General features: G+C 43.9%; 1 protein-coding gene across 1 annotated transcript in view; it reads left to right on the forward strand.

The window, feature by feature from the left end:
* Positions 1–22,205, forward strand: part of LOC134346289 (endophilin-A1-like) — a 187,918-nt gene that overhangs the window by 154,449 nt on the left and 11,264 nt on the right. Inside the window, exons 5-7 of the mRNA XM_063047638.1 lie at positions 8,217–8,350; positions 16,976–17,134; positions 21,047–21,150. Of these exons, the coding sequence (XP_062903708.1) occupies positions 8,217–8,350; positions 16,976–17,134; positions 21,047–21,150 (397 nt within the window). The remainder of the gene's footprint in view (positions 1–8,216; positions 8,351–16,975; positions 17,135–21,046; positions 21,151–22,205) is intronic.

Below are 22,205 nucleotides of genomic sequence, written 5' to 3' on the forward strand. Positions count from 1 at the left end.
TTTCTTTGATGTTATGGAATGAAAATATAGAGTCTTGGAAAAGTGGGAGTAGCTGAGTGATTAAAGTTTAGAAATTATGCTGTAAAACTGAGTATAAAGAATTTAACTCTAGAGCAGATGTTTAATGAGAGGTCCTTTGGTGTCTATGGACATTACTGGCAAGCAAACATTTATTGTTCATCCCTCGATTGCCTTCTGGAGGAGGTGCTGAGCGGCATTCCTGAACCACTGCAGTCTTTCTGGTGAAGATGAGATCTCAAGTTTGGGAAGTTGTGTCGAAGTGGGCAATTGACAAAGGGACACACACAAAATGCTGGAGGAACTCAGCAGGCCAGGCAGCATCTCTGGAAAAGAGTACAGTTGACATTTCAAGCCGTGACCCTTTATCAGGACTGGAAAAGAAGGGGAGAACTCAGCGTAAGAAGGTGAGGTGAGGGGAGAAAGAAGTACAAGGTGGCAGGCGATAGGTGAATCTGGGAGAGGGAGAGGGGGTGGCGGTGAAGTAAAGAGCTGGGAAGTTGCTTTGGATTTCCAGCATCTGCAGATTTCCTCATGACAGTCTATTACACTGTGGGGTCTAGTTGTTACTATTCCTCCATCACAATACAAACTGCCATTTTAGAGAGTATTTGTGTGACTTTGGGACAAGAAAAGCATGATGACAATAAACCTTTCTATTTTACATGTGAGATTTCTCTTTGTCTGCAGTCATAGAGTCATATAGCATGCAAACACGCTATTTGGTCTATCACATCAATGCTGATCAGTGGGTACCTATCTATATTAATCTCATAAATCTTACAGAAACATACAAAATTATGAAAGGGATAGATAAAATAGAGGCAGGAAAGTTGTTTCCACTGGTAGGTGAGACTAGAACTAGGGGACAGAGCCTCAAGATTCAGGGGAGTAGATTTAGGACGGAGATGAGGAGGAACTGCTTTTCTCAGAGAGATTAGATTAGATTAGGTTAGATTATGAGGACACTCAGTCCTCGTTTATTGTCATTTAGAAATGCATGCATTAAGAAATGATACAATGTTCCTCCAGCATGATATCACAAAAAAAAGGACAAACCAAAGACTAACACTGACAAGACCACATAATTAGAACATGTAGTTACAGCAGTGCAAACCAATACCATAAAAGAGTAGACCATGGGCATGGTAAAAAAAAAAGTCTCAAAGTTCCGATCGACTCCCGAGTCCCCGATACCAGGCAGCAAAAGGGAGAAACTCTCCCTGCCATAAAGCTCCAGGCGCCGACAACTGCCGATGCATTGGAAGCACCCGACCACAGCCGACTCTGAGTCCGTCCAAAAACTGCGGCCTCCGACCAGCCCCTCTGATACAGCCTCCTGAGCACCACCCTCTGCCGAGCGCTTCGACCCTGCCCCGGCCGCCAAGTAACAAGCAAAGCCGAGGACTCGGGGGCCTTCTCCAGAGATTCTGGATCACACAGTAGTAGCGGCAGTGAAGAAGGCATTTCAGAAGTTTCTCCAGATGTTCCTCTGTGCTCTCACGTCTGTCTCCATCAAATCAGGATTGTGCACGGCACCCTACTTGACAGATTACAGATATCATTCACCGGAGTGACTGCTGCGAGCTGCGTCACACCACCATCTTCTCCTCCTGGTGAATCTGTGGAATTCTCTGTCCAATGAAGCAGTGGAGGCTACCTCAGTAAATATATTTAAGACAAGGTTGGATAGATTTTTGCATAATAGGGGAATTAAGGGTTATGGGGAAAAGGGAGGTAGGTGGAGGTGAGTCCATGGCCAGGTCAGCCATGATCTTATTGAATAGCGGGGCAGGCTCTACAGACCAGATGGCCGACTCCTGCTCCTACTTCTTATGTTCTTATGTTCATCTAACATGTAAAACAGTAAGAATTAATGCATCACTGGATCTCCCAACCCTGTTTCCATCAATCTGTTGACCCACCAACTTATGGCTGTCCAGAAACACAACCACCTCCCCCTCGTACCCCATCCGTTATTTATTTATATACACACATTCTTTCTCTCTCTCTCCTTTTTCTCCCTCTGTCCCTCTGACTATACCCCTTGCCCATCCTCTGGGTTCCCCTCCCCCCATCTTTCTCCCCGGACCTCCTGTCCCATGATCCTCTCATATCCCCTTTGCCAGTCACCTGTCCAGCTCTTGGCTCCATCCCTCCCCCTCCTGTCTTCTCCTATCATTTTGGATCTCCACCTCCCCCTCCCACTTTCAAATCTCTTACTCACTCTTCCTTCAGTTAGACGAAGGGTCTCGGCCTGAAACGTCGACTGTACCTCTTCCTAGAGATGCTGCCTGGCCTGCTGCGTTCACCAGCAACTTTGTTGTGTGTAACTTAAGATGCTAGAAACCTTGAATAACAGCAGAAAATGCTAGACGTGCTCAGCAGATAGAAAGCATCTGTAGAGGGAGGAGCAGAGCTAGCCTTTACATTGATGACATGGGACTGATTTTCTCTCCACAGATGCTGCCCAACCTGCTGAGTGTCTACAACAATTATTTATTTTTTTTATTTCAACCTCTAATTGTGGTTGTGGGAAGCCCAGCCCTACATCATTGCAGGAGCTCCTCAGGCCAGTTCATCAGCGACCTTCTTTCCATCCCAAGGTCAAAAGTGGAGATGGTCTTTGATAATTGCACAGTGTTCAATTCCACTGGCTGTTCCTCAGAAGATAAAACAGCCCGTGCTTGCAAGTAGCAACACATTGGCTACTTTCTACTATGGGCTGGTAAGTGGAAAGTAACATGCCTGTCCTGAAAGTGTCAGGGAATGATGACCAACAAGGGAGAGATGAACCACTTACCCCAGACATTATCTGCATTACCAGTCTCTTCAAAATCTGACTACTTTGTGCCCAATATCCCTTCTGTTTGACCATTCTGCTGCCATTATCCTGATCTTATCTGAGTCCCTCAGCTTTGCGCTTCCTCCCTCGTGGCCTTATTTTCTTTATGACATGCGTAGGAATGTTTCATCTCATTGAAGGGGCAAAATAAATGCAAGGCAGAAAAGTAAATTAATACTTTTAGGGAGCTGAGACAAGACAAGGGAAAACATAGTAGGGAAGTAACAGTATGTAGAGGAACAATTAAATGTTATGTGGGAGTCCACAAATCCCAAGCATTAGCAGGACTGGTAGATTAGGGAGTAAAGACAGTAGATGGAGTGGTTGTCAGTGTAGCTGAGACCACAGAATGTGAGCTTCAAATAGAAGTGTTCAGATCATTAATGGGTCCACAGCTAGAGCACTATGCACGGGGGTGGGGGGGAGGGACTTTGGGGTTCTAACATTTGAATGTCGTTCATTCTTTGGGGCACTTCTGTTTTCTTGGGTGGTTGTGAAGAAAAAGCATTTCAGGATGTATATTGTATGCATTTCTCTGACACTAAATGTACCTTTGAAACCTTTGTTCTGGTCCACACAGTATAGAAAAGATCTAATAGGACTGGAGAGGGTGTAGAGCTTCACAAGGATGTGAATCCTTCATCAGGTTTCAGCTCAAAACACCAACTGTTTATTTCCCTTCATAGATGCTACCTGACTTGCTGAGTGTCTCCAGCATTCTTGTGTGATTTCCAGCACCTGCAGAATTTCTAGTATGTACAATAATGTTGCCAGGGTGGAGAGTAATGGAGGTCTGACATGGTCAATGTTAGAAACCTCGAAGCAGGTAGGACTGACAGTGCATTGGGAAGGCTGAATTGAGGAGGCGTTTGAGCGTGAGAAAGCCAAGTACCAGGAGGTGGTAGAGCAATGCCAGAGACAGTGGTGAAGGGTACAATGCGAGCCTATAAAGGTGGGGTGTAAAGGTTTTGCTGGCTGATAACCGTGTAGAACGTACTCTCTCCTTGGCACTATGGGGGCTGCAAAGCAAAGGGCCATCAGGACCGTCACAGAGGCTGTTGAGTGAGCCTCCGAGTGGCTATAGATCAAGAGGTGTGAGCCTTGGACCAGTGGTACTGGGACACAGGCCAAGGCCTAATCATCCCTGGCTGGGTCTCCTGGATGAGGGTGTCCGATGTCGGAAGACCTGAAACATCTGACATTCCCGGTTACTTCACTGATGATGTGTCCCAGCGCATCCTACGATGTATCTCAACATCACGGTTAAGAGGGTAGAATGTCCATACTGTTTTCTGCAGAATTATGGAGTTCTGCATTGGAAGATTTAATGAAGGAGTGTGAAATTTGAGAGGGTGAGACAGAGTTATCAGAAACAACCTGTTTCTTCACCAGTAGCTGGATAACTGTGGAATATGGATATTAAGTTAATTCATCTAGGGATTAGACGGCAGTTGTGAAAAATTTTTACTCAACGAAGTGGTGAGGGTCTAGACTTGATGCCTGAAAGAGTGGTGGAGGTAAAAACCTTGACCACACTTTGGGGAGTGGAATTAAATGAAATTAATCAGTTCCCCTCTACCACCACTCTGCTCCGTCTAGCGGAATTAGTCCTTACTCTTAATAATTTCTCCTTTTGCTCCTCCCATTTCCTCCAAACTAAAGGTGTAGCTATGGGCACCCGTATGGGTCCTAGCTATGCCTGCCTTTTTGTTGGGTTTGTGGAACAATCTATGTTCCGTGCCTATTCTGGTATCTGTCCCCCACTTTTCCTTCGCTATATCGACGACTGCATTGGCGCTGCTTCCTGCATGCATGCAGAACTCGTTGACTTTATTAACTTTGCCTCCAACTTTCACCCTGCCCTCAAGTTTACCTGGTCTATTTCCGACACCTCCCTCCCCTTTCTAGATCTTTCTATCTCTGTCTCTGGAGACAGCTTATCCACTGATATCTACTATAAGCCTACTGACTCTCACAGCTATCTGGACTATTCCTCTTCTCACCCTTTCTCTTGCAAAAACGCCATCCCCTTCTCGCAATTCCTCCGTCTCCGCCGCATCTGCTCTCAGGATGAGGCTTTTCATTCTAGGACGAGGGAGATGTCTTCATTTTTTAAAGAAAGGGGCTTCCCTTCCTCCACTATCAACTCTGCTCTTAAACGCATCTCCTCCATTTCACGTACATCTGCTCTCACTCCATCCTCCCACCACCCCACTAGGAATAGGGTTCCCCTGGTCCTCACCTACCACCCCACCAGCCTCCGGGTCCAACATATTATTCTCCGTAACTTCCGCCACCTCCAACGGGATCCCACCACTAAGCACATCTTTCCCTCCCCCCCTCTCTCTGCATTCCGCAGGGATCGCTCCCTACACAACTCCCTTGTCCATTCGTCCCCCCCATCCCTCCCCACTGATCTCCCTCCCGGCACTTATCCGTGTAAGCGGAACAAGTGCTACACATGCCCTTACACTTCCTCCCTTACCACCATTCAGGGCCCCAAACAGTCCTTCCAGGTGAGGCATCACTTCACCTGTGAGTCGACTGGGGTGATATACTGCGTCTGGTGCTCCCGATGTGGCCTTTTATATATTGGTGAGACCCGACACAGACTGGGAGACCGCTTTGCTGAACATCTACGCTCTGTCCGCCAGAGAAAGCAGGATCTCCCAGTGGCCACACATTTTAATTCCACATCCCATTCCCATTCTGACATGTCTATCCACGGCCTCCTCTACTGTAAAGATGAAGCCACACTCAGGTTGGAGGAACAACACCTTATATTCCGTCTGGGTAGCCTCCAACCTGATGGCATGAACATTGACTTCTCTAACTTCCGCTAGGCCCCACCTCCCCCTCGTACCCCAGCTGTTACTCATTTTTATGCACACATTCTTTCTCTCACTCTCCTTTTTCTCCCTCTGTCCCTCTGAATATACCTCTTGCCCATCCTCTGGGTCACCCCCCCCCGTCTTTCTCCCTAGGCCTCCTGTCCCATGATCCTCTCGTATCCCCTTTTGCCTATCACCTGTCCAGCTCTCGGCTCTATCCCTCCCCCTCCTGTCTTCTCCTATCATTTTGCATCTCCCCCTCCCCCTCCAGTTTTCAAATCCCTTACTCACTCTTCCTTCAGTTAGTCCTGACGAAGGGTCTCGACCTGAAACGTCGACTGCGCCTCTTCCTATAGATGCTGCTTGGCCTGCTGCGTTCACCAGCAACTTTGATGTATGTTGCTTAAATGAAATTAATCCATTTTTGATGGTCATAACTCTTGCCATCTGTAAATGTCTATGATTCAAATTGTTATTGCTAATACTTCTATTCTTTAATTGTATGTAATATGGCTTCTAAGATATTTGATTTTTCAAATGTTGGAATTATGAATGTATTTTATGATTTTAATGATAATGAAGTTACAGGAAACAGACAGCATCTTCAGTATTTTTGTGTATTTTCACTTTATCTCAAGTCCCGACATTGCTCCTAGTGATTCAGGCAATGCAGAGGCAATACATAAATAAGGGAAACCAGCAGGTCAGGCATGAACTTATGTCCCATATGACCAACTTCTGCTGTAAAATATTGAAAACTTTAAATTATTAAATGAACCTTCACTCTGTTTTAATGGCATAGTGAACCATAATTACTGCTTCGCAGATTATTCAAAAAAAATTCAAGCACAGAGATTGTAATTCATATTGATAAATATTTGAATGTGTGAGGTACTTAATTTGATCTACTTTCTTACACTTATTTGATGTTTCTATTTCCTCCTTCAGTCATTTGTGTGGTTTAGACTTTGTGGTCTTATAAAACCTTTGAAGTATTATTTTAAAAAATATAAGTTTTACATACTTTTTTTATGGTCTGTGAAGATTCTTTGACCGAGTAGTCTGCTCAGCTAGCTCGGTGATGTCACCTGCTGGACTCCATTATTCTTCATGAATTGGAGCCAGACTGCAACTGATGCCGAGGAAGAGGATGCTCGTAGCACACACCCGGTTTATTCAGGAGAACTGGTACCAATTTTGGTATGAGAATACTGTATCAGTCAATGATGTGCGCCAATTGGATTGAAAGCCCTGAACCGTTAAGACATAAAAAGCAGTAGCAGATGGAGGCAATTCAGTCCCTTGCACCTAGTCTGCTCTTCCATGAGCTCAAAGCAGACATTTTAGCTTGATGCTGCTTTCCGTGACTCACTTCATATCTCTTGACTCCCTCGAAACCTAAACTTCTCTTGAACCCTGTGTATTTAATTTTGGGAGATTGCTGAGGGACTGGGGAAGGATCGTGGGGGAAAGTCACCAAATCTGCTGAACCTCTCGCGATGAGGGCTTGGCTTTGCTGCCAAGCTGATGTAGAAGTGTGAATGATCTTTCAGTTCTCATTCACAGGACATGAAAGCTGTGATGTCATCTGGGCAATCATGTTACCTGTTCCCAAACTCAGTTAATGGGAGGAGAAGGAAAAAAGGGGGGAATTTGAGAACGTCAGTGCATATTGTTTTTGCTCTTCATCATCTCATTCTTTCATAACTCTTGTTATTTTTTTACTTCCGTGACCTTGAGCGATATTAAGTGGATGTTGTATTGTATGGGAAAGTTGTTCCTGGCATGCAGCACCTGGGATAAGTGCTAGTGATGGTAGAATGTGGACTTTGCACAGCCCATTGTAGGCCATGTAGTGAACAAGAATGTATTCAGCATTCCTCCAAGATTGGCCAACTCCACTCTCTATATTTGTTTTGCAAGTCATCATATGTGTTTGTATGTTTGCCTAGTAGAGCTTTGGCCAAATTTACTGATGTCATTTGCTATGCTCCATACATTTTCATTACTCTTTTACAGTGATGTGTTCTGTAATTGCAGCAACTGTACCAACATTGATAATTCATGGGTGCCAGGAGAGCGTAGAGGTTCGCCTGACGCTATTACAGCTCGGGGCATTCGGAGTTCAGAATTCAATTCCGGTGCTGTTCTGTAAGGAGTCTCTGTCTGCCCTCCCTGTGGAATGTGTGGGTTTTCTCCAGGGTCCTCCGGTTTCTGGATAGGTTAGTTGGTTATTGTAAATTGTCCCATGATTGGGTTAGGGTTACTCGGGCGTGTTGGGGCTTGCTGGGATAGAGCTGGAAGGGCCTCCTCTGTGCTATATCACTAAATAAATTAATGATGTTGCTACCAAAAAGCAAGAATTAGTTTATTTTTGGTACTGTTGGGGACCTTGGAGAGTGAGCTGATATTCCATTGTGAAATAAATCTTTTGAAGTTTGCAATTTATTTATGAAGACTGCTAGGGGCCAAGTAAAATTTTCACCGAAGTTCACCTTTGATGTTTTGGAACTGTTTTCCAGGGCAGGCTCTGCTGGATGCTGGGGAAACGATGAAACAGCTGGCTGAGGTCAAAGATGCCTTGGATATGGAAGTAAAGCAAAACTTCATTGATCCACTACAGAACCTTCATGACAAAGACTTGAAAGAAATACAGGTATTGATGGAATTACATTTATGAGGGCTGCCTTTTTAAGGGTTATTCTAGAATATATATTCATCAAGAAGAAGCAATTATAAATCGGCTCCACAATGCAGGCATACCCACCTGCCAATCCCCACACTTCCCCTTGTTACTCCTCTACTCTCTGCAACTCCCATGCCACATCCCCCCTCCACTCTCGATCACATTAGTTTCTTCCCCACCCTCTCTCCTCCCAGCCACTCCTCCTCAAGTCCCTCTTCCCCCTATTTCATCTTCCCAGAGCTCCTCACACCTCCAACCTTCCTCCCTTTCCACTCTTAAATCCTTCCTCACACCCATGGGCCCCACTGTGTGGATTTTGTCCATAGGTTTTCCCTGGGTTCTCTGGTTTCTCCCACATCCCAAAGATACTCTGGTTAGCAGGTTACTTGGCTGTTTAAATTATCCCTAGTATGGGTGGCCAGTAGGAGATTCAGGGAGGAGTTAATGGGCATGTCAGTGAACAGATAAGAAAGATAATTGGGGAACAGGGATGATGGAACTGCACTGATCAGTCGAATGGCCTGCTTGTAAGTCATAAAGAAATAAAAGATAACTTTTTTGCACGCTCAAAATGCTGGAGGAATTCAGTAACTAGACAGTATCTATGAAAACGTGTAACCAGCTGACATTTGGCACTGGGACCCTTCATCAGCACTGGAAGGTAAGGGTCTCGGCCCAGCCCGAAACGTCGACTGTTTACTCTTTTCCATAGCTTCTGCCTGGCTTGCTGTTCCTCTAGAATTTTGTGTGTGTTGCTTGGATTCCCAGAATCTGCAGATTTTCTCATCTGAGGATAACTTTTGGGGTTCCTCCTTTTCCGAAGCCGTTAGTGAACGAACCCAGTGATAGAAGAACATTATGAGGAAAGTCATGAGCAGAATACCTGGATAAAACTCAACTCTGACCTTTAATTTGCTGCAGTCCAGGCTGCCTAGGCTACAGTAATGCTTTGTGGGAAAGTCAGAATGACTCACTGAAGTAAAGCTTGAGCTTCACTTTGATATCACAGAGGTCAAGAACATCCAACAGCACTTCAAATAACAAAAGCACAGTACTTTAAATCGTCCTCACAATCTCAACCATGACAGCATTCAGCAGTGCTATAAAAATACATTTATTTACAGTTAATGTCATTTAATTGGAACTCCTTTGTTATATCTGCATTTCATTTGGATGAAACTTGAAAATTTATAATGAAATTCTTCCAAACCACTTCATTATAGATGATGAGGGGAGATTGTAATTATTTTACAATTAAAAGGAGTTATTAATTAGCATTGCTATAGGGCATATTTTGCAGTTATGTTTAATGTAGAAATTCTGATGATGCATGAATGCCCACTGAAATCCTTTGAGTAATGTTTCAATGCAACCATTTTACCTCAGGTAATACAGAGAAACATTGTAACCAATGCCCAGTCACAGAGAAACAATGTCACCAATGCCCCGTCACAGAGGAACAATGCAACCAATACCCAGTCACAGAGAAACAATGTCACCAATGCCCCGTCAGAGAGGAACAATGTAACCAATGCCCTATCACAGAGGAACAATGCAACCAATACCCAGTCACAGAGAAACAATGTAACCAATGCCCTATCACAGAGGAACAATGCAACCAATACCCAGTGACAGAAGAACAATGTAACCAATGCCCCGTCAGAGAGGAACAATGTAACCAATACCCAGTGACAGAGAAACAATGTCACCAATGCCCCGTCAGAGAGGAACAATGTAACCAATGCCCAGTCACAGAGAAACAATGTCACTAATGCCCCGTCACAGAGGAACAATGTAACCAATGCCCGGTCACAGAGGAACAATGCAACCGATGCCCAGTTACAGAAGAACAATGTCACCAATGCCCGGTCACAGAGGAACAATGCAACCAATACCCAGTGACAGAAGAACAATGTAACCAATGCCCCGTCAGAGAGGAACAATGTAACCAATGCCCAGTTACAGAGAAACAATGTCACCAATGCCCCGTCACAGAGGAACAATGTAACCAATGCCCTATCACAGAGGAACAATGTAACCAATGCCCAGTTACAGAAAAACAATGTCACTAATGCCCCGTCACAGAGGAACAATGTAACCAATGCCCAGTTACAGAAAAACAATGTCACCAATGCCCCGTCACAGAGGAACAATGTAACCAATGCCCGGTCACAGAGGAACAACGCAACCAATACCCAGTGACAGAAGAACAATGTAACCAATGCCCCGTCAGAGAGGAACAATGTAACCAATGCCCAGTTACAGAGAAACAATGTCACCAATGCCCCGTCACAGAGGAACAATGTAACCAATGCCCAGTTACAGAGAAACAATGTCACCAATGCCCCGTCAGAGAGGAACAATGTAACCAATGCCCAGTTACAGAGAAACAATGTCACCAATGCCCTATCACAGAGGAACAATGTAACCAATGCCCAGTTACAGAAAAACAATGTCACCAATGCCCCGTCACAGAGGAACAATGTAACCAATGCCCGGTCACAGAGGAACAACGCAACCAATACCCAGTGACAGAAGAACAATGTAACCAATGCCCTGTCAGAGAGGAACAATGTAACCAATGCCCTATCACAGAGGAACAATGCAACCAATACCCAGTGACAGAAGAACAATGTAACCAATGCCCTGTCAGAGAGGAACAATGTAACCAATACCCAGTGACAGAAGAACAATGTAATCAATGCCCAGTCATGGCGGAACAAAGATAAAATTGAAAAAGATGATGAAAACCAGGACTGAATGTGTTATATTTGAATGTACATAGTATTTGTTTTAAAGAAGATGATCTAGTAGTGGAGTTAGAGATTGGCAGTTATGATGCTGTGGGTATCACTGAGTCGTGGTATCAGAATATTATAGTTGGGAGCTAAACATCCAAGGATACATGTTGTATCAATAGGAGAGGGAGATGGCATGGATTTTTTTTAGTAAAAAAATGAAATCAAGCTGCAAGGGTAAAAAAAGCCCTGATGAAAGTTTATACAGGTCTCTGAAGAGCAGCCAGGATGTGGGGCACAAATTATAGCAGGAGATACAAAATGCATGTCAAAGGGGCAATATTATGATAGTTATGGGGGATTTCAATATGCAGGTAGATTGGGAAAATCAGGTTGGTGCTGATTTTGAATCTCAAGAGAGAGAGAATTTGTAGAATGCCTATGAAGTGGCTTTTTAGAGCAGCTTGTTGTTGAGTCCACTAGGGGATCAACTATTCTGGATTGGATGTTGCGTAATGAACCAGATTTGATTAGGGAGCTTAGAAGCACCATTAGGAGCCAGTGATCATAATATGATAGAATTTACCCTGCAATTTTAAGGGAGAAGCTAAAGTTAGATGTATCAGTAATAGAATGGAGAAAAGGGAATTATAGAGGCATGAGAGAGGAGCTGCCCAAAGTTAATTGGAATAGGACACGAGCAGGGATGACAGCCGACCAACGAAGGCTGGAGTTTCTGGGAGCAATTAGGAAGGCACAAGACAGATACATCCCAAAGAAGAAGTATTCTGAAGGCAGGATGATACAACTGTGGCTGACAAGGGAAGTCAAAGCCAACATAAAAGCAAGAGAGAGTGCATATAATGTAGCAATAATTAATGGAAAGTGAGAGGACTGGGAAGCTTTTAAAAACCAACAAATGCAATTAATAAAGCTATAGGAGGGAAAAGATTAAGCATGAAAGTAAGCTAGCCAATAATATCAAAGAGGGTACCAGAAGTTTTTTTTCAGATGCAGTCCTGTGCAAAAGTATATAACACATATATATAACTAGGGTACCTAAGATTTTTGCACAGTACTGTGTTTGTTAATGTGGAGTGGAGAGCGAGATTGTAAATCTGGCGGAGCAAAGAAGGCTGGGAACGATGAGGGTAGAGTACCATGGGAGGTGTGTAGGACAGGTGGCAGAGAAGGGGTGCTGGGGTGGGGTATGGCGCATGTGCAGCACTGAGAGACCAGGCAAGGTAATTTGATTTCCAAACAATTGATTTATTGATCATTTCAGAATGTCCCTTTACTCTCGCCTCTCTGCAAAAGACAGGTGAGAGGAGATACTGGACCACTGGAAAATAACGCTGGACATGGCAGTAATGGGGGACATAGAACAGGCGGATGAACTGAATGAGTAATTTGCATGAACCTCCATTGTGGAAGATATTAGCAGTATGTGGGATGTTTAATAGTACCAGCAGGCAGAAGTGAGTGCAGTTCTATTACTATAGAGAAGTACTTGGGAGCTGAAAGGTCTGAAGGTAGATGAGTCACCTGGACAAGATGGACTACACCCAAGGGTTCTGAAAAAGGTAGCTGAAGAGATTGTGAAGGCATTAGTAATGACCTTTCAAGAATCACTAGATTCTGCCATTGTTCCAAAGAACAGGAAAATTGCAAATGTCACTCCAGTCTTCAAGAAGGGAGGGAGGCAGAAGAAAGGATATTATCGGCCAGTTAGCCTGACCTCAGTGGTTGGGAAGGTGATGGATGGGTTGTTAAGGATGAGGCTTTGGAATACTTGGAGGCATATAGTAAAATAGGCAGTAGTCAGCACTGTTTCCTTAAGGGAAAATCTTGCCTTACGCATCTGTTGGAATTCTTTGAGCAAATAACAAGCAGGATAGACTGAGGAGAATCGGTGGATTTTGTGTGCTTGGGTTTTCAGAAAGCTTCTGACAAGGTGCCCCTTGAGGCTGCTGAGCAAGGTAAGGGCCCACGCTATTACAGGAAAGTTATTACCATAGATAGAGCATTGGCTGATTGGAAAAAGGCAAAGAGTGGGAATAATGGGAGACTTCTCTGCTTGGCTGCCGGTGACTAGTGGTATTCCAAAGGGGTTGGTATTGGGACCAACTTCTTTTTATATTGTATGCCAATGATTTGGATGGTAGAATTGATGGCTTTGTGGCCAAGTTTGTGGACCATACAAAGACAGGTGGAGGGGCAAACAGTTTTATAGAAGCAGAGAGGCTGCAGAAGAGCTTAGACTGATTTGGAGAATGGGCAAAGAAGTGGCAGATGGAATACAGTTTTGTGAAGTGCATGACCATGCACTTCAGTGGAAGGAGTAAAAGTACAGACTATTTTCTAAAAGGGGAGAAACTTCAAAAGTCCAAGCTGAAAGGGACTTGGGAGTCCTTGTGCAGGATTTCCTGAAAGTTAACTTATACCTTGGGTCGGTGGTGAGGAAGGCAAATGCAATGTTAGCATTCATTTTGAGAGAAATAGAATGTAAAAACAAGGATGTAATGCTGAGGTTTTATAAGGCACTTGTGAGGCCTCATTTGGACTATTGTGAGCAGATTTTATCTGAGAGAGGATGTGTTGACATTGGAGAGGGTTTAAAGGAGGTTCACTAAAATGATTCTAGGAATGAAAGGGTAAATGTACGAGGAGCATTTGATGGCTCTGACTTTGTAATCGTTGGAACTTAGAGGAAAGTGGGGGAATCTCATTGAAACCTATTGAGTGTTGATAGGCTTAGATAGGGTGGATGTGGAGAGGATGTTTCCTATAGTGGGGAAGTCTTGGACCATAGTGCACAACCTTAGGAGAGAGGGACGTCCATGTAGAACCGAGATGAGGAGGAATTTCTTTATCCAGAGGGTAGTAAATCTATGGAATTCATTGCCAAGATGGCTCAGGAGGCAAGGTCGTTGCATGTATTTAAGGTGGAGGTTGATAGATAAATCAGGCCTTGAGAGATTACTGGGAGAAAGCTGGAGAACAGGGTTGAGGGGGAAAAGTGATCAATCATGATAAAATGGCAAAGCAAACTCAATAGGCTGAATGGCCTCATTCTGCACTTTTGCCTTATGATCTACAACTGCTTTTATAAATTCCTTGACAACAGCGTTGTATTCATTCAGATCCTCTAATGAGTCCTCGAACATGGCCCAGTCCACCATCTCGAAACAATACCGTAGCCGGTCCCCTGCATCCTGCGACCACCTCTTTGTTGCCCTTATATCTGGAGCCCTATTCTTGAGGCTCTACCTGCACTGCATGCACGTAAAAAGAGGGCAGCCAAACGAGCAGATTTCCTGAAATGCAGTCTAGGCTTAGAACAGTAGGTATACCTAATCATAGAGGGCGAAGGTTGAGTATGTTGGGACCCCGAGTGCTGCGGTTGATATGTTGATAATTGGGCAGAGATTTCTGCAAACAAGCTGGTTTGAAGTCCCTGACAATGATTTGAAAGGCATCAAGGTAGACTGTTTTTTGTTCGATGATGGCTGCATTCAGTACATTGCCGGCTTAACGTGTACCTTTGGTGGTATGAAAACTGTGGTCAGGATCACTGAGGAGAACTCTCTTGGTAAGTAGGACTGTTGGCATATAATCATTAGATGTTCCAGGTCGGGGGAGCAAGAGTGAGACAAGACTGCTGTGTCCGAGTACCACAAAGAGTTTATTGTGAAACACAGACCTCGACCTTTTGCCTTCTCCAAAACAGCAGTCCAGTCTATTTGGTGTATCATTAAGCCCTTGGGTCTTACCAATGTAGGCAGCATGTCTGGAGTGAGCCCTGTCTCTGTAAAACACAGAACATGGCAATTTCTCATTTGCTAACAAGATACTGAGTAGAGGAAGTGTCATTCCCTGGCAGTTTAGTATGGTTGGGAGTCCTCCCCTCCTCCTTCTCTTTCAGCTGTGGTGACATACCTTCATCTGCTTGAAGGTACCGTATCTGCAGCTTGATAATTAATCCCACAGTCCTGCAGAAGAGTGAAATCCCTAGCTCATTAAGACAGTTCAAAAGTACGTTACTTAAAGTGAAATTCAGAAGAAGTACAGTATATTTAGAAGTTTTGTAAACTGCCTGCAAAATGCCACTGTATTTCGGCAGCGCCATCTTGCCTCAAGATGTCTAAGACTTAATAATAGATGTTTAAAGTTAGTGTAAAAGCAGATATTTTGTGAGTTGAGGAATATTTTAGGATTAAAGAACCTGTACTGTTCTACAATAACGTTTGTTTTCCTTCCTGATTTCACAACTTGCACTTAACGTACCAGCAGCTGGAGAAAAGACGGTGTGATGGTGATGGTGTGGAAATGCCATTATGCCAGTTCCCAGTGTCCGAGGGCTGGGGCATGGAGAGGGGTTGGTACCCTCAGGAAGGAAGGATAGGAGTGTATGGGATTCCAGTACGGTGCTGCTTAGGGATTACATGTTTGTCTCAAGAGAATCAGAATCAGGTTTAATATCACTGGCATATGTCGCAAAATGGCAGCTTGCAGGATCAGGCAGATGAATTTTGCCTGGAGTGTTACATGTGGAATACGTGAGTGATGAATATACAGTATTATGTTTGATGCCCAGGTACTTCTTGTGCCAAAAACTACCCTGTCAAGTTTCCATAGCAACACAGAGCAGTCTGGAAATGGTCAGTGTTATCATGAACTCCATGCTGAGTTGCTTGCCATCGATTAGAGCTGTACGTGAGCTAATTTAATCCTGAAATTTGTTGAAAGATAGGAAATTTTCAGCAGATCAGGTAGCATATGTAGAGAGGAAAGCAGTGAACATTTTGACAGAGAATGTTTTGTCAGCCTTGTTCTATCAGTACCTCATCTTTACATGTTATTCTTTGGCATGTGAAGTGAGTGAAGTCATTATTTTACACAGTACAGGAACAGATCTAATCCATAGGGCAAAAGGAAAAGGCAAGTGACATTGTTTCAATAGAAGAAAAGTCATTCAGTTGAAATGTTTGCTCTTGACTTGCTTTGCAGATGCTGCTTAGCCACTGAGAGTTGATTTCAGATTTCTACCATCTGCACTTTTATTGAGTTCTGTAATTGGAGTGAGTGTGAAGGGTTGTTGGTGGGGTGCCAGTCAAGTGGGCTGTTTGATCTGAATGGTGGCAAAAGTTCTTGAGCAATGTTGGAGTTATGCTCAGTTAGGTAGGTGGTCGGTGTCCATAATGCTGCTGGACTGCCTTGTAGCTAGTGAGAAGGCCCCTGGTATGTAAATGAAAGAAAAGCAAAATTCTTTATTCAAATTTATTTGAAAGTACTACCCATTTATGTTATCTCACAGCAGATTTTGTATTTTTGCAAAATGTAAATGACTGAGTGGAAGTTAAATGTCATTAAAATAGATACAATGTGGCTGGAATTGGAATAACCAATTGTTCTAGGAATTCTAGTTAATGTCTCTGATTTGATCTGTTAACTGTTTATTTCTCTGCTGCTGCTCTGCTGATGTTTAGAGTGAGTTCTATGTAAATGATATTGGTGTACAAACTACCAGTGCTGTGAGCAGCTCCACCACTCTGAACTGGCAACAGTTCTATCTGCAAAAATATATCTGTACAACGAGATATGAAAGAATTGGAGACAAGTCAGGAAAGGTCATCTACATTGGCTTCTTTTACTCACTGGTCGTCAGTTTATTTCATACGTCAAATGCTAACTTATGGAGACTGGAAAGACAATGGTAATCTTTTATTGACCAGTGAGTAACACATAACCTGTTGGAGATAGATGGATCAATTCTGGTTGAGATACGTATTTGATTTTCAGTGTACCTTCCCTCATTGTCAGTCTCACAGGAATATATTTATTTACTCACTTACAGCATCATCTGAAAAAATTGGAGGGACGCCGACTGGATTTTGACTACAAGAAGAAAAGACAAGGGAAGATCCCAGATGATGAGATTCGACAAGCACTGGAGAAATTTGATGAATCAAAAGAAATTGCGGAATCGAGCATGTTTAACCTACTGGAAAGTGATGTAAGGACTTGTTTTTCTTCAGCCTTGGGAACCAGTGCTCCAATGATTAAAGGAGTGTTTGTGCACTGACTCTGTACACTCCTACTCCTGTACTAAATCTAAAAGCTTAGTGTATCTGGTTTTGTTCATAGCTGATTTATCATTCCCGGCTGGTGATAATTGGCCCCAGCTTCTATTTTAATTCACTATTTCTTCTCCACCCAGCAAAGGGATCAGGGAAAATGCTCTTTACTATATTCAGCTCCCAATAGAACAAAACAAATCCCGACCTGATCTTGCTGTGAAAGGCAACGAAGTGCAATTGAATATTTCTATTCCCTGTACGGTATCTCACCAGGTTGGGTTTCCTGACCCTCTTGCAGAGGGGTATTGGTTTCTGATGAATGCAGAGACAGTGAATGGGTTTTAGCGATTCCTTCTGTGATATACCTTCCTGTTCCCAGCAGTGCGTGCAAGGAGTTTGTATGTTCTCCCTGTAACCACTTGGATTTCTTCCAGGTGCTCTGGTTTTCTCCCACAGTCCAAATCCGTATGGGTTTGCAGGTTAATTGATCATTGTAAATTGTCCCGTGTTTAAGCTAGGATTAAACTGGAGGGATTGTTGGGCGGCGTGGCTCAAAGGGCCGGAGGGACCTATTCTGCACTGTATCTCAATAAGTAAATCAGTAAGCTGTGCCCAGCTATGGAGTGTGATAGCTGTGCACTATCCTCTGATTAACATGTCGCCACACCACATCAGTTGCTGAGCCAGTGGCTCCAACAAAGTGGCAGCACTGGACCCACATCTGGCCCAATTGTAATGTAAGTGGAATGGATGAGGCATGGAAAAAAATTAGTGGCTGATTAATTCCAAACTATTTTCCCCGAACACAACTGATGCCCCTGTCTTCTTTTCCAATTATGTCTTGGTGTCAGCTGATAACGTTCCACCAGCAGAGAATCCCGCCCCCCCCCACACCCAAATTCAGGCTGGGGAGGACGCTGGAGGAGTTCCTCACTTTACTGGAATTTCTACCGTTCCTGCTGGATCCTGCCAGAAAAACTTGGCAACCTTATTGTCCCATTTAATCCTGAGCTAAATATTAAACCCCTTAACAACATATCCAGTGCTCTGGTCACCAAGTGTCTTTTTACCCCTGCCCTGCAACACCATTACAGACTTCCTGGATTCCTGTCCATGTTGGTGTACTGATCTGACTTCAGTACCAGCATCCAGATGCCTCCAACACAATCTACCAAGTATATGGAACCACCAAAAACACCCCAGTCTGTTCATTGGGCTTCCTGCTAAACACAAGATAAGGGGTCATCTAAAAGAGCATAATATTGGGACGTCCTTGCTTTAACAAATGGCTGTCATCGTTTGCTTCCTGCAGGAAGCATTAAAGCCTGATCTGCACAATTAAGCAGGCAGCTGGAGCATCACAGCTGATTAAAAGGAGGATGTTGTGGAGGGATTATCTACTGAGTCATGGGAAGTGAGCATCTTCATTCAGAGCTCTCTTCATGGCAGGCACAGGAAACGTGGTGCAAGGGACGTGGTGTGAAGTGCAGTGCCTGGATTTCCAGGTGGGACATTTACGTCATAACATGCCTCACTGCAAAGTGGGGTCCCAGCCCCCACAAATGGCAACAGTGAAGTATCGGCCACAGGGTGGCAGGCAGTGGCAATATTAAAGCATTAACAGTGAGGTCTGTGAAAACAATGTTTCAGTTAGGGCACTTTAAGTAAGAAACACCACTTTCAATGTGATGCTCTCCGAGTTTTATTAAAACTGAGTATTTTGAGTTGAGCCCTTTTGACGTCAGTTCTGTTGATAAAGATTATTAAGCACTTGGGGAGGTCACAAAGTACAATGGAGAAGTGATACGCAGAATTGATCGAATTTTGACAGGGAAGTGCCGTGGGACTGCTCTCAGAAATATCCCAAAGAGGTGAAATTCATTTATTGTGCCCAAATTGGACGTAGAAATGACTGCAGGAGCTTCTTTTTCTCATCAGACAAGGCTATCTCCATCACCTTTGCCCTCCTGCATTGGTCCCTGAAATAGATGACACATTTTTTTTGACATTTGCCCAACTCTCCTTTCCTTTGTCTATATGCATTCCGTGTCTGCTCCCATTGTCCCCTGTCCGCTCACCTTCTTTCTGCTTTCTCCGCATTGCCTTGATGGCCATGTGCATTCCACTCTGCTCTGATTCCACCCTTGCTATTCCCCTCCTGTGTCCTCCCCACCCTTGCTGTTCCTCTCCTGTGTCCTCCCCACCCTTGCTGTTCCCCTCCTGTGTCCTCCCCACCCTTGCTCCTCCCCTTCTGTGTCCTCCCCACCCTTGCTGTTCCTCTCCTGTGTCCGCCCCACCCTTGCTGTTCCCCTCCTGTGTCCTCCCCACCCTTGCTCCTCCCCTTCTGTGTCCTCCCCACCCTTGCTGTTCCCCTCCTGTGTCCTCCCCACCCTTGCTCCTCCCCTCCTGTGTTCTCCCCACCTTTGCTGTTCCTCTCCTGTGTCCGCCCCACCCTTGCTGTTCCCCTCCTGTGTCCTCCCCACCCTTGCTCCTCCCCTTCTGTGTCCTCCCCACCCTTGCTGCTCCCCTCCTGTGTCCTCCCCACCCTTTCTGTTCCCTTCCTGTGTCCTTACCACCCTTGCCGCTCCTCTCCTGTGTCCTCCCCACCCTTGCTGCTCCCCTCCTGTGCCCTCCCCAGCCTTGCTGCACTCTCCTTGGCAATCTCCACCAATCCCCAGTTTGAGATCTTCATCTGAGTATAGGCTGTGTGTGCATTGAATATCCAGTAATGTGAACAGCTCTTGGGTTAAATTATTTGCAAAACAGAAAGCATAAATGGAAAGTGTGTGTATTTCCTCATTGTCTGTAAACTGATGATGTGTCATGACCTGAAATGTTGACGATTCATTTGAGTTCCTCCAGCATATTTGTGTGTTTTGTTTGAGATTTCCAGCATCTGCAGAATCTCCTGTGTCCATAAATGGAATCCTGCTATTGACCTGGTAATTGTGGGATATTTTGGGATTGGTTGAGAGATAAAGTCTTGCTCAGAACATTAAAGAGAATTTTGCTCTTCTTTCAAGTCATGATTGTGGCACCTTTCCCAGAAGTATACCCTCCGTTGCTGTGGCTAGGATTGTTTAGGGATTATAGAGAATATGGGTTAGATTGGAGAGGTTTATTCATGGAGAGAATGTTGAGAAGTATCAGCACATTAAAATACTTCAGAGAAACAAAAATGGAAATGGGCATAGGTTTGAAGAGTTGGTTTTGAGATCCGATATCAAAGGTTGTGAAAGAGAGAACCGTGCACGACATCAGGTAAACCATTTCTAATTCAGCTCACTCTGGGTTATAAAAGGATGGTTGGTGGCCTGCATTCTAGTGAGCTTGTGTCAAAAAACTCAGAGGCTTACCTGGTGTACATCTTTAATCTTTTTTTTGTCGTGTTAGGGGAAGTCCTTAACTGCTCAGAATTTCAACCTCCAGCTCATTGTGCTACATTCTGTTGTCTTCTCCAGGGGCTTCTGTTCATTCCCATTTCCCAAAGGTGTGTGGATAGATAGGTTAATTTGCAATTGTAAATCATCCTAGAGTAGATTATTGACAGAACTACCAAAGTCGATGGGCATGTATGAGAAAAGAATAAGTTGCAGGTGTGTAGGGCAATAAGGAGATGGGGAATGGACCATTGTTCTCTTGGCCTGATGGGCTGAATAGCCACTTCTTCTGTTATTACAAGGAAAGAACAAAGTTTTTGACCCGATAGAGCTTATTTTCACTCCATAAAGAATATTTGCATCTTTTTTCTGATTTTTAGTTTAATCTTCAGCAACTGTGGTTTGTTTGAGTTTCATTTACCAGACATTTAATAAAGCAAAATCTTTTTTCATTGTGAATATTTTTAGATTGAGCAAGTGAACCAGCTTACAGCGTTGGTACAAGCACAGCTTGAATATCACAGACAGGCGGCACAGATTTACCAGGACCTCTCCGTGCAGCTGGAACAGCGGTAAGCATAGTGTTATTGCAAACATTGTCTGCGTCAGAGAGTAAGGAGAATGAATCAGTCCTCCTGCCTCCTGCCATTAACAAACGGACACATTCAGAAATTAATTTGTTTCATGTAGGTTCTTGATAATGTATTGTCACCACAGTGAAGCTGGTGTAGCAATTTCTGTTAAATTGTATTTATTGTTTTTCTGTAAATTCTGCTGTTCACTCTAGTAAATGACTTCTAATCAGGACAATCTTGCTAAATACCAAAGGATTTCAAATGTATTTCAAGCTTACTTTCAAGTGCATGCAAACACGGGGTATAAGTGTCATGAAAATTGGATTTTTGCAGTACCAACGTAGTACAGTACAACCATCATAAACATAAACTTAAATGAACATAAGTTGTACATAATTTACATGACGAAATAAACAAAATAACAACAGTGCAAATAGTGAGAAGGAGGGAGGGAGAGGGGGAGAGAGAGACTGAGGTAGTAGTAGTATTAGGGTTTTCAAGTCATCTGATGGTCATATGGTCATAGAGTCACACCGCATAGAAACAGGCCTTTTCACCCACATGTCCAAGCTGACTATCAAGTACCCAACTATAATTATGCCATTTCCCAGCACTTGGCTAATGGCCTCCTCTGTCCTGTCCTAATCCTTCAGATCATGATGCAGCTCAGTGGAGAAAGTCACACTCATTGCCAGCTGGGCTGCCAAAAACGATGCGCAGAAGCAGAATATTTTACATCAGAGTGAGGGAGAATCAAAAGAGCAATTCTTATTTCCTCTGTCAGTCTCTCCCTGCAGCAAACCTGGCATTAACTGATCAGAGTGCTAGCTCGTGGAGGGTTTCAGCAATAAAACCAGAGAGTGATTCCAGTAAAAAGAGAAGTGACTTTTAGAGTGGGTTGGTGAAACCTAATGAACAGCTTCCTATTCATGTTATAAAATGCATCTAACTCTAAATAATTCACGTTAGTTAAATCTTTACAATGCACTCTTCAGCTTGGTGAACTGGTTTATGATTATCACTGTATGAGATACAGTGAAAAGCTTTATCTT

This window comes from Mobula hypostoma, chromosome 5 (genome assembly GCF_963921235.1).
Source record: "Mobula hypostoma chromosome 5, sMobHyp1.1, whole genome shotgun sequence".
NCBI lineage: Eukaryota > Metazoa > Chordata > Chondrichthyes > Myliobatiformes > Myliobatidae > Mobula > Mobula hypostoma.